The sequence below is a fragment of the Hippopotamus amphibius genome, chromosome 16 (assembly GCF_030028045.1).
Source record: "Hippopotamus amphibius kiboko isolate mHipAmp2 chromosome 16, mHipAmp2.hap2, whole genome shotgun sequence".
In the NCBI taxonomy this organism is placed as follows: domain Eukaryota; kingdom Metazoa; phylum Chordata; class Mammalia; order Artiodactyla; family Hippopotamidae; genus Hippopotamus; species Hippopotamus amphibius.
Genome location: NC_080201.1, coordinates 55,485,306 through 55,500,078, shown reverse-complemented (window position 1 = coordinate 55,500,078; position 14,773 = coordinate 55,485,306). Strand labels below are relative to the sequence as shown.

At 51.8% G+C, this 14,773-nt stretch overlaps 1 protein-coding gene across 2 annotated transcripts in view; it reads left to right on the top strand.

Annotated features, from left to right (window-relative positions):
* The first annotated feature begins 1,626 nt into the window (after positions 1-1,626).
* ERCC1 (ERCC excision repair 1, endonuclease non-catalytic subunit) overlaps positions 1,627-14,773 on the top strand; it is a 32,494-nt gene continuing 19,347 nt past the window's right edge. For both annotated transcript variants that reach the window (XM_057711473.1, XM_057711474.1), the window contains exons 1-3: positions 1,627-5,704; positions 12,782-12,824; positions 13,696-13,835. In XM_057711473.1, the coding sequence (XP_057567456.1) occupies positions 5,477-5,704; positions 12,782-12,824; positions 13,696-13,835 (411 nt within the window). In that variant the 5' untranslated portion in view covers positions 1,627-5,476. The remainder of the gene's footprint in view (positions 5,705-12,781; positions 12,825-13,695; positions 13,836-14,773) is intronic.

Below are 14,773 nucleotides of genomic sequence, written 5' to 3'. Positions count from 1 at the left end.
CAGACGGCTCTCTATGGCTTCAGCCTCCACGAGCAGCTCGGGGTTTCTGGCTCTGGGGCCCTGCATCTCTACTTCCGCGCTGCAGTCTCCCCGGGTCTCTGTGCCCTGCGGGCCTCGGGAGGCGAAGGCCCCTGCCGGGCGCGCCCGCCCCGCCTCCCCGCGCGGTCTCGGTCTCGGCCCCGGCGCGGCGGGGCTCGCAGCGGGCCGCCCTGGTGCGGGCGGGGCCTGTTGCCCGGAGACCAATGTTTTGCCGCCGCAAACTGGGTCTCTGGGCCACCGCGGGGGGGCGGCCTGGGAACCCGAGCCGGGCGTGGGAGCCGGCCGGGGCGGGGCGCGGGCGGCCGGGGGACCCGGCGGCTGTCTGGAGCCGGGAGGGAATGGAGGAGCCGATCTGGGGGGAATCAAGTAGGGATACTGGGACAGTTTCGGGGAGACAACACGGGGCTGGGGTTAGGGATGAGAAAGAGTATTCAGGGTCAGTTTGAGGGAGGTGGCGAGGAGTTTGGGGAAGATAGATGATGGGGGAAGTTTGGGGGAGCCAAGGGAGGAGACTGGGAGGGCGGAGCCGGGGTAGGAAGGTGGGGGGTGGTAGTTTGAGGGACCTGGGAGAGAGACCGCCGGATGGGTGAGTGAAGGAGCGCATGGGAAACCGAACATTTAGGGGATTCAGAAATCACAAGGGACTGGTGTTAGGGCAGGGAGTTTGAGTAGAGAACAGATATTTGCAGGCTCGGGGAAAGAGCTGAAATTTAGGGAGTACGAGAAGTGAGGGTAGAAAGTTTGGGGGGGGGGATAAGGCTCCCTGAACAAAAGGAGGAGGCTTAAACGGGCCGGAAACAAGGGTGAATCAGAGGAGAGGGTGCCCTTGCCACTTCCAGGCTCCTGGCGGGAGGGCCTCTCCCCGCCCATTGTCCCTGGCCTGACTAGGACGTCCGGCGACATCCCTGGGGACGCGACGTCGGGTTTATGTAACACCGCCAGGCCCTGAGGAGGGGCGGAAGTTAGGACTCCCGGGTTCCTCTCCACGCCCCATCCCAAGGGAGGGACACGGGTCGGGATTCCCGGGCGGCTTGTGACATCATACGTGGCAGGAGTCCATCAGAGGCACGAACTGCTTTTCTTGCTCACCCCCACCCCACTCCGGGGCGAGGACTGAGATCTGAGACCCTGGGTGGGGAGGGGTATCCCTAGCAACTCCATTGGCTGAGGGGGCCTGATGGCCAGGGCTGTTAGGCAAAAGGGTAAACTGAGTCCCAGAGAGCGCTGACCCCTTTCATTTGATTCAGTCATTCAACCAAGATGTACTGAGCCCCTACCGTGTGCCAGTTACGTCGTAGGTGATGGGGACCCAGAAGCAAACAAAACAGATGTCCCCGATCCCAGCAGCCTCTGGGCTGAGCCCTGATTCTGAGCCTAGACCTACTCCACTCCAGCCAAACATGGTTGAAACTAGACCTTCTTCACTAAACAGAACACCAAAACATGGATCCTCTCACCCAAACTTCCCTAGTGCAGGGGGCAGAACACATCTCTCAGCTCCTGAGTCCCTGGTCTCTGAATGACTGCATCCCTGTCACCCCCACCCCCATGGCCTGTCACTTCCTTCTATCCTCATCCCCCCCACAGGGCATGACTAGAGATGCCGGTCCTAATAGCAGTTGGCGAATCACTCAGACGTCATAACAGCCGGCTGTGCTATCACCGTGTCCCTGAGATGTCATCAAGCAGCCTCAGTCTCCTCCTATGAACACCTCTGGGGCCTGAGGAGGGGGCGCTGCCCTGCTGCCAGGGGTACCTCAGCCCCGCAAAGGCAGTGACTTACTTCCGGCCAAGCCCTTCATCAGAAGGCTCTGGAAGGTACCTTCCTAGCTAGGTATCTTCCTAGCTTTCTTTATTCCTCCTCCAGGCAGCCCCCGCCCCACCCCAAACTCCCCAGCACCCCCCTCCAGTTCCCTGGGCTCTGCACCTTTTGGATCTCACCTGTTCCCTTATCTACAATTCTGAAAAACCTTCAAAGCCAGGCCCTTGAAAGGACACATCCCTGCATTTCTCCTCAGGCTTCACTTCTCTAAAATGGGTACAGCAATGGTGCCTGGCCCACATACTGGCTGGTGAGTGTTTTGAGCAAGGTCACTTCTGTGATGGGCTTAGCACAGGCTGGGGACATCCTGAGAGCTCAATGAATCCTATTGGCCAAGAAACACAAGAAATAGTTAACAGTGCTAAGTGGGGATCAGAGGGAGGAGGGAAATTTACTTTTTCAAGGTATACCCTTTCATATTTGCCAATTCGTGTTCCCCCAATTTTTTTAACCCCCCCCTTTTTTTAATGTAAAAATTACCATCTCTGGACTGACTCTGAAACTTATCTGGGCATCCTCTACCCACACCTCCTCTTCCTCTGCTTGGGCCTCATGTCAGGGATGACCCCACCATCCATTCTGCCCCCTGAGCAGAGACCTGGGCCTCATCTTGGGTGCCTCTTTCCCCTCACAGACTCTCAATCATCAAGTCTGGTTCTTCTTGCCTTCTCACTGACTCAAATCTGCTCTCCTCCTCTTTCCCCTCCTCCCATTCCTACCTAGGTCTAGGACCCTCCTCTCCCCATCCCATCCTCAGTCTACCTCCAGGACGCAGTCAGAAAGGTCTTAAAACCTTCCTCTGTCCCTCCCCTGCTCAGAACCTGCCATGGCTCCCCAGTGCCCTCGGGGGAAATAGTCTAGGCTCCTCACCATGGCCTATGGGGCCCAGTTCTATCTGGTCCTTGCTGACTTTTCCAGCCTCCTCATGCTTTCATCCAACTACATGATTCTTCCTGCCTTAAAAGATCCTCCAGCTCAGTCCCTTTGCCTGGCGGTTGAGTCCCATCTAGACACATAACAATTGGACACCTGGCTAAAGCTGGGTGTCCACTAGGGACAGGACACCACTTGAGGCTGCTTTCCATCCACAGCCTGAGTTCTGCCTGAATTGTCACCAAAGCAATATCTGTCTACTAAGCTCTGTTCCCTGGGGCCACACAGGACAGGTTGGTTTCTGTCCTGTGATATTTCAGAGACTAGAAAGATGCAGACTTTGAATCTCAGGTGAACGTGGTATAAGATTCTTGAGGGTGATTCTTGGAGATGGCAATGGAAGAGTCACAGGATATGAGAATGGGAAGGTGCCCTAGAGGATCCAAGTGCAAAGGGGAGACCTAGGCCCAGAGGGAGCAGGGCTCCTGGCTCTTCCCACTGCCTGGAGCTGTTTGTGTCCCATCACTGACTTGCAAGGGAGGGACGAGTCATAGTAGAATTGGGTTTGGTGAACCAAACAGTGGGTGCCAGGCTGAGCCCTGACTCTAGTGACACAGAGACCCCAACCTTAGTGACAGCAGACCTGCATCTGTCCCCAGTCTGAGCCCCAACCCTGGCCCAGGACTGAATACCTGACCCTGGGCACAGCATGAGCCCTGAAACTGGCTAAGACCCAGAACTAAGCCCACTCAATCCACTGTAGAAACTAAGCAAAAAATCAGAGGCTCACCCGCAGCCCTTGGCTGGCTGGTCTGGGGTGACTTCCTGTGACCTCCCCATCCTTTCCCCCATAGAAGTGGAACTGAGGACTGGAATGGGGCGAGGGGGCGAATTCAGAAAGGCACAAGATTGGTGCTGTGGGTAGGGAGGGAGAATAGGCACAGGACTTCGGGAAGGGTAGGTTGAGGGATGGAGACTTGGGGAGGGGTCGGCAGGGCTAAGAGTGAAGACTAGGATAGGGAAGGTGGAGGTGGATAATGGTCAGGGGTGACGGATGGAGGGGAAGCAGAGGATGGAGGGGACCAGGAGACAGAGAATTGGGGGGATGGAGGAGATGGGGGTGCTGATTCGAGGCTGATGACAGGTTGGGGGATGCGGGTTGGGGTTGCAGTTGGGGGCAGTGCGGGGACGCCAAGGGCCGATCGTCTGGCCGGGTCTGCGCAGCGAGGCCCAGCTGAGCCCAGCCGCACTCCCCCCGCCCCCCGCTGCCTCCCCCTTCCGCTCCCCGGAAGCGCTGAGTCGTCCTGCCTTATCTGGGGGCCGCTATTTCAGGCGCCGCTGCGAGCGCGGGGACTATTTTTAGCGGCGCTCGGGTAAAAATGGACGCGGCGCCGCGCGAGTTCCCGAGGCCGTGCGCGCTCCCTCGCGAGAACTGGGGGCCGGGGCCGCGCGCCTGAGTCACCTCCCTCCCGCCCGCGCCCCTGCGAGGAGCGCGGACAGCCCCCCCATCCGCACAAACTCTGGGGCTCCTGGGCGCTTGGAAGCCAGCGCGGCTCAGAATATTCCAGGACCGTCGGGACGCATCCACCCGGGCTCGAGCGGCCGAGGGCCAACTTTTGGGCAGAGGCGCCGCGCCCCCTGGTGGCTCCTGCGGGGATCGCAGGCAGGGGCTCAGCCAGGATTTCACACACCTCCCCAGCCCTCACCCCCGCCACACACCCATTTTATAAATGAGGAAACTGAGGCCTGGAGAGGAACTGGGTTGCATCATGAATTGCAAGGTACGCTCGTTCAGTTTTAGCTTGGACACTCCTCTTAATGGAGAACTCACTACTTATCAGAAAACTAGGCACTCTTTGTGTTTGTAAGCAGTATTTAGTCATTCAACAAGTATTTATCAAGGGCCTGCTGGGTGATGGGAACAGATCAGACAGATGAGAGATCCTTGCCCTCGTGGGGCTGACGTTATAATGGGAGAGAGGAACAGTAAATAAGATGATTTCAGATTGTGGTAAGCACTGTAGGGAAAATAAAATGGGAGGATATATTATAATAAAGGGGATACTTTGGTCAGAGTAGTCAGAGAAGGCCTTTTTCTGAGGAGGTGAGACTCTGGTTTCATGCAGTCCCCTCATCCCATTTCATAGGCCTGTAGAAAAACCAGTTGAAGAAGCTCAGAAGAACTGAGTTTGTACAGTGTAGACTGCATGAGTTTTAACTGCGTGAATGTTCCGCTTCCGTCTGGTCTCCTCCTGAGCCTGGGAGCTCATTACCTCCCAGCACATAGATGCCATTCATCAGTAGTAGTAATACTGATTATTAGCATTACCGATTATTAGTTTTTAAATAATAACTACCTTTTAACCAGTGCCTACTCTTTGCTAAATGTCTCACCTGCATTAATTCATGGTCAGGTGATATTCCCATGCCCCATTAACATATGAGAAAATCAGTTTTCCCACCTCCTTTTCAGAGTCCAGAGTGCTAACCATTACACCATGGGGCCTCACCTCCTTTTCCTCCCAGCCACATGGGCATCTAGTTTTGCTGGCCTTCTGCTTGTTCTTTGGGAATCCACTCCTTTCTCATTTTCAGTTCACCTGGTTGTCTTAGGGCTCACCCCATTCTCCGTTTCCAGGGAAGGGCACGTGTCCTAGGCTCAGCCAATCAGAGTATTCCAGTTGGGATGTCCATTGAGGACAGTGATTGGTTCAGAGGTGAGCAGCTGACCCATTTAGGACAATGAATGATGAGACCATGGGGCAGGAGCCCTTTCTTCCCTCTGGGGGGAAGAGGATGAGATATGAGCCTAGAGCTGCTAGGGCTATCTTTGCGACCTCAAGGAAAGTGTTCCTGAGGAAAAGATCAGAGAAATATGACACCCAGAGATGGGACAGTGAGCTCATGTCATCATTTGAGCTCCTGGATGCAGCTATGACTGAAGCCGGCTTGACTCGACCTTCTGAAAACGTGAGCCAATACATTTCCCTAAACCAGTTTGCATTTGAAACTGAGAGACTTCCAATTAATTCACTTTCCCTCTCTAACCCCCCACCCCCACCCAGGAACTGGTCCTGACACTTTGCACTGCCCCTAGTCCTTGGGAATGGATCAGTGTACCCCCTGAAGTATCCATTAATTACACACTGCCCCTGTGGAAGTATGGACTGCTTGTATACATCTGGGCCCCCTCACCCTGCACTGGGCAGGCACTCCTGTGGGGGCTTTGGGTCTGCTTATCTTCCTGTCTCCAGGTACATACCAGGATGAGACCCTGACACTACTGTCCCGGACAGGACCACTTTCCACTGTCATCACTGGCTGATGGTGAAGTTACCTACTACACCCTGCACTTTCTCCCACTGTCAGGATTTTAGCCCTGTTTGAGCTACTGGCCTCCCAGCCTCTGCTTTATCATCTCTCCCCGTGTCCAGACCCATGTGTCTAGAAGCCTCTTGGATGCCTCCCCCTGGTTGTGGCACGGAATTTCAACTGACTTCAACAGCTTCCTCCTACACCTGTGCCTGCTTCTCCCAGGTCCCCAGCTCAGGTGTAGTCCCACACAGACCCTGTCTCCTGGACCAGAGTTCTAGGCCTCCTCCTAGTGCCTTCCTCCCCTTACCTCCCATAGCCATCATTCATCTCTGTTCTATCTTTTTTTTTCTGGCTGTGCCATGTGGCTTGCAGGATCTTATTTCCCTGACCAGGGATCGAACCTGTACCCCCTGCAGTGGAATTGCGGAGTCCTAACCACTGGACCGCCAGGGAATTCCTCTATTCTTTTAACGATTTTATATGTTCTCCTTCCTCCCCCTCCTTACTCTGGTCCAGCGGCCCACTTGGTCCCTTTTCCCCACTCCATCCTTCATCTCTACACTCATCCCTGGTTTCCTGCCCCAGTTCTGCCCCTTCCCATCTTGAAGGATTTTGCTAAACCACAAACGTGCTCCTGTCAGGTCTCTCCCCTGCTCAGAGCCTGCTATGACTCCCCAGTGCTCTAGTCCTGTGAACTACAAGGCCTTCCGTGGCCTGCTGCCTTCTTCAACCCCATCTCTTTCCTCTAACAATACTCGAACAGCTTGCCTTTCCCCAAATGCATCGTGCATGCCTCCCGACTTGAACATTCGGTTCCCTCTGCCCAAATACCTTTCCCATCCTGCTCCACCTAGTGAGTATTTCTCCGTGCTTTGAGGTCCAACACAGCATCCCCTCCGCTGAGAAACCTAGCATGACTCCCTCCCACCTAAGCCAGACCCGCCATCTCAGGAAACTCGGTTGCTGCTGTAGCTCATCCTCTGCCTGACAGCAGGCTGCCCTTTGCACGCAGGGTCTCATTGAGTTCCCCCAACAACCCTCAGGGCACAGACACAGACACTTCCAGTTTCTGGTTGAAGAAACCGGGACTCATGGAAGGAATCACAGCCAGGGAGGGGACAGAGTCAGGATTTGAACTCGTGATCTCATGCAGCCTGGCGCGTCCATGAGTCTGTTATCTCCATTTTGTAAGTTTGTATTTTAAAACACTCTCAATAGAGGCACACAAGTATATAATTTATGAATAGAAAATGTACTCCATATACCAAGTGGCCACAAAGTACTGCCTGGTACTGTGGTCTCTCTCTTGGTTAAGTAGCTTGTGGAGGCAGAGATTTGAGAGTGTCCTTTATTTTACTTATTTATTTATTGGCTGCATTGGGTCTTTGTTGCTGTGCACAGGCTTTCTCTAGTTGCTGTGAGTGCAGGCTGCTCTTTGTTGCGGTGCCCGGGCTTCTCAGTGTGGTGGCTTCTCTTGTTGCGGAGCATGGGCTCTAGGCACGTGGGCTTCAGTAGTTGTGACACATGGGCTCACTAGTTGTGGCTCGTGGGCTTAGGTGCTCTGCGGCATGTGGGATCTTCCCAGACCAGGGATCAAATCAGTGTTCCCTGCATTAGCAGGCGGATTCTTAACCACTGTGCCACCAGGGAAGCCCTGAGAGCACCCTTTAAGGGCATGTTTTTTTTAAAAATTAATTAATTAATTAATTAATTTTATTGGCTGTGTTGGGTCTTCGTTGCTGCACACGGGCTTTCTCTAGTTGCGGCGAGCGGGGGCTACTCTTTGTTGTGGTGTGTGGGCTTCTCATTGTGGTGGCCTTTCTGTTGCAGAGCACGGGCTGTGGGCCCATGGGCTTCAGTAGTTGCAGCACATGGGCTCAATAGTTGTAGCTCACGGGCTCTAGAGTGCAGGCTCAATAGTTGTGGCGCACGGGCTTAGTTGTTCCGCGGCATGTGGGATCTTCCTGGGGCAGGGCTTGAACCCGTGTCCCCTGCATTGGCAGGCAGATTCTTACCCACTGCACCACCTAGGAAGTCCTAAGGGCATGTTTTTGACATGCGCATCAGTTGCTTTGTTTGAATGTGCTTCTGACACGGGTTGTTCTAGAACATCGCAAGAAATCCTGAGGCTCAGTGGCCCCTGGAACAAACACATGGCACCCCAGCCTCTGATGTCCTCTCTGGATGGAGAGACAGCAAATTCCATGGACCAGTGCTGTCCATGAGAAACAGGATGTGAGCCACTTATTCAAGCTTAAATGCCCTAGTAGCCACACACACACAGCCAAAAGAAACAGGTGAAAATAATTTTGTTCCTGTATTTTATTTAACCAGATAGATGCAAAATATTATTTCAACATGTACTCAGCAGTTTTTATTTTTATTTTATTTTTAAAAAGTATTTATTTGTTTATGTGGCTGTGCAGGATCTTCGTTGCTGCGTTGGGCATGTGGGATCTAGTTCCCTGACCAGGGATCAGACCGGGGCCCCCTGCATTCGGAGTGCGGAGTCTTAACCACTGGACCACCAGGGAAGTCCCGCAGCAGTTTTTTTAAAATGAGGTAGTTTGCATTCTTTTTATCACACTAAGTCTATGAAATCTGGTGTGGATTTTACACTCACGACACATCTCATTTTGGACCAGCCATGTTTCGAGTGCTTAAAAGCCACGTGTAGCCAAGTGGCTGTGATATTGGACATCGCAGCAGTAGCTGGTGCCTGACCAGGGATCTGGGAGTATGGCTTCCTCAAAGTCCAGGTTTAACGTGAGACAGTGCACCTCCAGGTGACAGCATGGCTCAAGATCAAGAACCTAGATTCTGAAGCCAGACTGTGGGTTCAGGCTCTGGAACTTCCAAACTTCAGCTCCAGCCTCTCTGCACCTCAGTTTATTCCTCTATGAAAGGAGAATCACCAGCAAGCCATCAGAGGGGTTTTTGTGAGGATTAAATGAATTAATAGATATGTAAACACTTAGAACAGGGCTGTATGGGTGTCGACTTCTACTGTTATTTGGCATTTTGTGAAACAGAAAATCTCTCAACCCCACATTAACAGTTGAAGAGTGAAAAACTCCCTTAAAGACTTCCCATCCTCAGAGTGTAAAGCAATTATATTCCAATAAAGAGCTAAAAAAAAAAAAAAAAAAAGACTTCTCATCCTCGTGGAAGACGTCCAGAACATGGGGGACAACACAGACTTCTAACCGCCATGCGTAGGACCCACAGACCACTCTGGGCTCTCAAGGGCAAGTGCTTCAACATTCTCCACTGGAACCGGTGTGTGCAATCACAAAGCTTTGGATACCTCCCAGTCTAAACTCTGCCGTGTGTTGTCCTGTTCTCATTTTTCTGTTGTGATCTGCGTAGTGGGTTCAATGGCGTGCCCCTCCCCCACCCAAGAGAAGTCCACCTGAGACCTGTGAATGGGAACTTATTTGGATAAAGGATCTTTGCAGATATGATTAAGGTTAGGCTCGTGAGGTGATGTCACCCTGGATTATCCAAGTGGCCCCTAAAGCCAATGGCAAGTGTCCTTACAAGAGAAAGGCAGAGGGAGACTGGACACAGATAGGAGACGATACGGCCGTGTGAAGATGGAGGGAGAGATCAGAGTGATGCGGCCACAAGCCCAGGGACACCTGAGGCCACCAGAAGCTGGAAGAGGCAAGGAAGGATCCTCCCCTAGAAAACTCAGAGGGAGTGTGGCCCCGCTAATACCTTGATGTAGGATTTCCAGCCTCCGGAACTATGAGAGAATAACTTTCTGTTGTTTTAAGCCACCAAGTTTGTGGTAATTTGTCAGGTAGCCACAGGAAATGAATACAGTCTGGTTGGGGGCCTGTCTCCTTCCTCCCTGAAGACAGAGTTTCTGTGGCTTTCAGATGCTGTCTCACAGGAGGAAACTGAGCCCAGAAAGAAGGCAGAGCCAGAACCAGAACTCGGGTCCCCAGAACCTCATTCAAGATCCAGGGGTCGCTGTGGAAACTCGCAGGGTATTTTTGCCTGTTAAAAAAATACAGAGTGCCTATTGAATTTTCTTTTCTTTTCTTGTTTTTGAATTCTTTTCTTTTTTATTTGTTTGAATTTTCTTTTAAGGCAGTGATTGAGAACACAAACTTTTGTTGGGAGTCCTGGTTTGTTTGCTTTCCCACTGTGTGGCCTTGGTCAAGAGACCAACGGCTCGGTGCCTTCGTTCCTCCTTTTATAAAATGGGGATAACAAGGTAAATCACCTCCGAAGGCTGTGATGGGGAGTATTTGAGAATTGGTCGACTTGGCCAGTTGCCATTGTCGTGACCGTCTTTGCAGATGCTCTAAGACAAGAAAAATGAGATGTAAAGACGGGAAGGCAAGAGAGAAAACTAGCATTTGGATCATTTCAAAGAAAAACTAAGAGAATCCACAAACTAGTTGGTTTTTTGTTGTTGTTGTTTTTGGCCACACCACCCAGGGTGTGCGATCTTAGTTCCCCAACCAGGGATCAAACCTGTGCCCCCTGAAGTGGACGCATGGAGTCCTAACCACTGGACTGCCAGGGAAGTCTCTCAACAAACTTATTTTATTTTTATTATTTATGTTGTAAAATATTTTATTTATTTATTTATTTATTTATGTATTTATTTATTTCGGCTGTACTGGGTCTTAGTTGCAGCATGTAGGATGTTTTAATTATAGCACGCGTGTGGGATCTAATTCCCCCACCAGGGATCAAACCCGGGCCCCCTGCCTTGGGAGCATGGAATCTTAGCCACTGGACAACCAGAGAAGTCCCTCGATGAGTTATTTTAAACTGAGAATTTGGCCAGATTGCCTGTTAGAAAGTCAACCAATAATATTTAACAAGATTAATCAACTAGAAATTATAATATTAATAGAAACAAGATAAGGAGTTAAAGAAAATATCATCTGCATGTACACCGGTGACTTTCAGATTTCAATTTATTTTATTTTATTTTATTTTTTGGGCACACCCTGCAGCTTGTGGGATCTTAGTTCCCCGACCAGGGATCAAACCTATGCCCCTTTCAGTGCAAGCACGGAGTCCTAACCACTGGACCGCCAGGGAATTCCCAGATTTCAATTTTTTTAAGTTGAAGTATAAATGACCGAAAACACTGTTCCACAGATTTAAAGCTTGAGCTCAGAGCTCCCCGCTGCCTACGTGACCTTCCCACTGGGATGTCTCAAAGTTTTCTCCAACCCTGAGGGGTTCAGTTGGAATTCTCAACTGTTTTCTCCAGTCTGCTCTTCTGGTTCGTTTTACTGCCAGTCCCTCAAGCCCTAAGGATTCCTCTTGACCCCCCATCACCCTAGTCCAGGCTACCATCTTATCTTCTCTGGAAAACTGAGGTCACTTCTGCACTGGGCTTCCTGATGCCATCCTTGACCCCCCCACCCACTCAGAATAAAATGCAAAATACTTACTGTGGTCTTTGTGGCCTTACATGATCTGGTCCCTTGATTGTCTAGCCTTATTTCTTGCCACTCTCCCCCTCACTCCCTGTATTCCAGCTACATAGGCTAGCAATTTCCTACCATAGGGCCTTTGCACAAGCTGTTCCTGCTGCCTTGAAAGGTCTTCTCCCCCCACCTAGCAGATTCCCAGTCATCTTTAAGGTCTCCTCTTAAACGTTCCTTTGACAGAAAAACCTCTCCTGCCCTCCCATTCCCCACTCCCAGTTAAAATGATGTTTCAGATTCTTGTCAGGTACATGTGATTATTCAGTGATTCTTTTTTTATTAATTAATTAACTAATTTTTTGGCTGTGTTGGGTCTTCATTGCTGCTTGCGGGCTTTCTCTAGTTGCGGTGAGCGGGGGCTGTTCTCTGTTGTGGTGCGCGGGCTTCTCATTGCAGTGGCTTCTTTTGTTGCAGAGCATGGGCTCTAGGCTCTCGGGCTTCAGTAGTTGTGGCATGTGGGCTCAATAGTTATGGCGCACAGGCTTAGTTGCTCCGTGGGCATGGCATATGGGATCTTCCCAGACAAGGGCTCAAACCCGTGTCCCCTGTATTGGCAACTGGATTCTTAACCACTGCGCCACCAGGGAAGCCCAGTTTAGTGATTCATTAAATCTTTTGGTCTCAGGGTCCCTTATGCTCTTAAAAAGTAATGAGGACTCCAAAGAGTTCTTGTTGATGTGGATTGTATCTATCCATATTTACTGGATTAGAAATTAAAACTGAGATATTTAAGAAATATTTATTGATTCGTTTAAAAATAATTTAAAAAAGCAACTTCAGGTTAACATACAGCCTATATTTTTAATTTAAAACCACCATATTTTCCAAAACAAAAAGAAAGTTTAGTGAGAAGGGGGCATTGTTTTGCAAATCACTTTTTTAAAATTAATTAATTTATTTATTTTACTGCTGTGTTGGGTCTTTTTTGCTGTGCGTGGGCTTTCAGTTGCGGTGAGTGGGGGCTTCTCTTGTTGTGGGGCATGAGCTCTAGGCGCGTGGGCTTCAGTAGTTGCAGCACACGGGCTCAATAGTTGTGGCTCACAGGCTCTAAAGCGCAGGCTCAATAGTTGTAGCGCATGGGCTTAGTTGCTCCGCAGCATGTGGGATCTTCCTGGGGTAGGGATTGAACCCGTGTCCCCTGCACTGGCAGGCGGATTGTCAACCACTGCGCCCCCTAGGAAGCCCGCAAATCACTTGAATGCTGGCTCCACAGAAGATAGCTGGGTCCTCACCTCTGCTTCTGTGCTCAATCTGTTGTGATATTTTGCAGGTTGCACTGAACACTCAGGAGAGAGTGAGAGTGAAAAAGGGAGGTAAATGTCTTAATATTATTATGATAATCATTTTGACCTTGGGGACTTCTTGAAAGAGTGCTGGGGAACCGCTCCTCCACCCAAGGTTCTGTGGACTGCACTTTGAGAATCATTCCTTACCTTTGGGTTCTATGGGGCCTAGAGACAGTATCCTGGGAGCTGAATACCTGTGGGGCAGTGGGACCTGGTTCAAGAGACAGCTCTGACTACAAGCAAGGTATTCTCTGAGCCTCAGTTTCTTCATCTCTAACATGGGGTTGGTGATGCTGAAAATAATAAAAGTACCTCCTTCCTAAGGTTGTAGTGAGACTCATAGGAGATAAGTCTCTGACTCACACCTGGCATGTAGCATACAGCAAACATTTGCTATTATAGTTTGGGAAACGTCATTTTACTTTATTACCAACACTTCTTATTCATGCAATTAATTTCTCCAGAGGCCTGTTTTGTGCAGGGGCAGTGTGGGGGACATGGTGATGACTGAGAAGGGCCCGGCCCAGCCCTCAAGGGGTTCCCAGTCCAGTAGGTCACAGAGTTTTCATTTGCAAGGGATTGCCCATAGCGCCGGGTCCGTGAGGAGCATGAGTTCTTAAGACTGGGGAGGCAGGGAAAGGCATTCTAGGGAGTGCGAACCGCATGCAAGGAGCCATGGCAAGTGGAGAGGGGGACAGCTATGGCCTGATGGTTGGCTGGGTTGTGTCCATTTCTCTGCCCCCAAGACACTTCAATCCTGTTGCTGGTGAGAAATGGGTGTGTATATCTGGTTCCTCTCCCCTCCTTCCTAACCCCTTTTCTTGTTTAAAGTTCCTTGATTCTGGGCTCTTTGAGGGAAGTCCCACCTCTGATCTAACCTCCGTTTCTCATGTTGCAGATCCTCCTTTTGCTGCATATCCATCCACAGCCCCCCGTGGAAACCTGGGACGTCCCGGCAGAAGAGGTGCCCGGGATGGCGCGGGGTCGGGTCCAGCGCCTCCACTGGCCCCCATCCGGGGGGCTGCCGCTCGGGGCCGGGTGAGTCAGCCCCCGGCGGCTCCCGCGTCATCCCGGCCGCTCGGCTCCGCTCTATTTCGGGCTCCGGGCGCTATAAATAGAGGCTCGCGGAGCAGAGCCGCTCCCCCTCCGCTCGGGCCCCCCTGCGTCCCCGGCCCAGTCGCGATCGCCGGGCCGCGCGTCACCGCGGCTAAGTTTAGAGGCGGGTGGGGACGCCGGCCGGGTCACTGAGCCCCTCGGCCGCGCCCCCGCTTCCAGAGCCTTCGGTCCGGCGGCAATCGGCCCCCGGCCCAGAGTCCCTCTGGCGGAATTAGGGGCGAGGTGTCCCCATATTCTCCATTTCCACCCCAATCCTTCGCAGGCGCAGAGGAAACTCGAAGTTGGGATTAGGGGAAGGTGTGGGAGCGGAGGCAGTGGGACTCGAGGAGTCGCCTGGGAACTTCGGTTGGGGCTGGGACTTGAACTTGGAGCGTTTGTAAAAAGGACGGGACACGAAGAGTACGGACAGCTATTAGACTCGAACTCGCACCTCTGGGATCCGGGAAGATTCGAATCCAGGATCCAAAAGTTCAATTTGGGAATTGAGTGTAGGAATCAGACTTGGAAATATAGTATATCGTAGAGCCGAGTGCAACTTTTCCCTCCGCCCGCCCTTCACTAACGTAAATAGGCTGAGAGTTACCTGGACCGCGTTCAGCGGGGCCTTTGCCGCACTAATGCGGGTCTGGAGAAGCGAAGGGGCCGCCCACCGCCTTCTCCCGGGTCCTGCCCGGCGCGGGTGGGGGGCTGAGTTCTGGTGAAACAGCCCTCGGCGCCCCTACACCCCAAATCCTCTTGTGGCGCGCCATCTCCCCCTGGCGGGAAAGGCACGCATTGCAAGTTTGGGAATTCCCATTCCCCAGCTTGAGAAACTGAGTCCCGCCCAGACTGGCTTGCTTCTAGAAACACTCTCTGCCCTT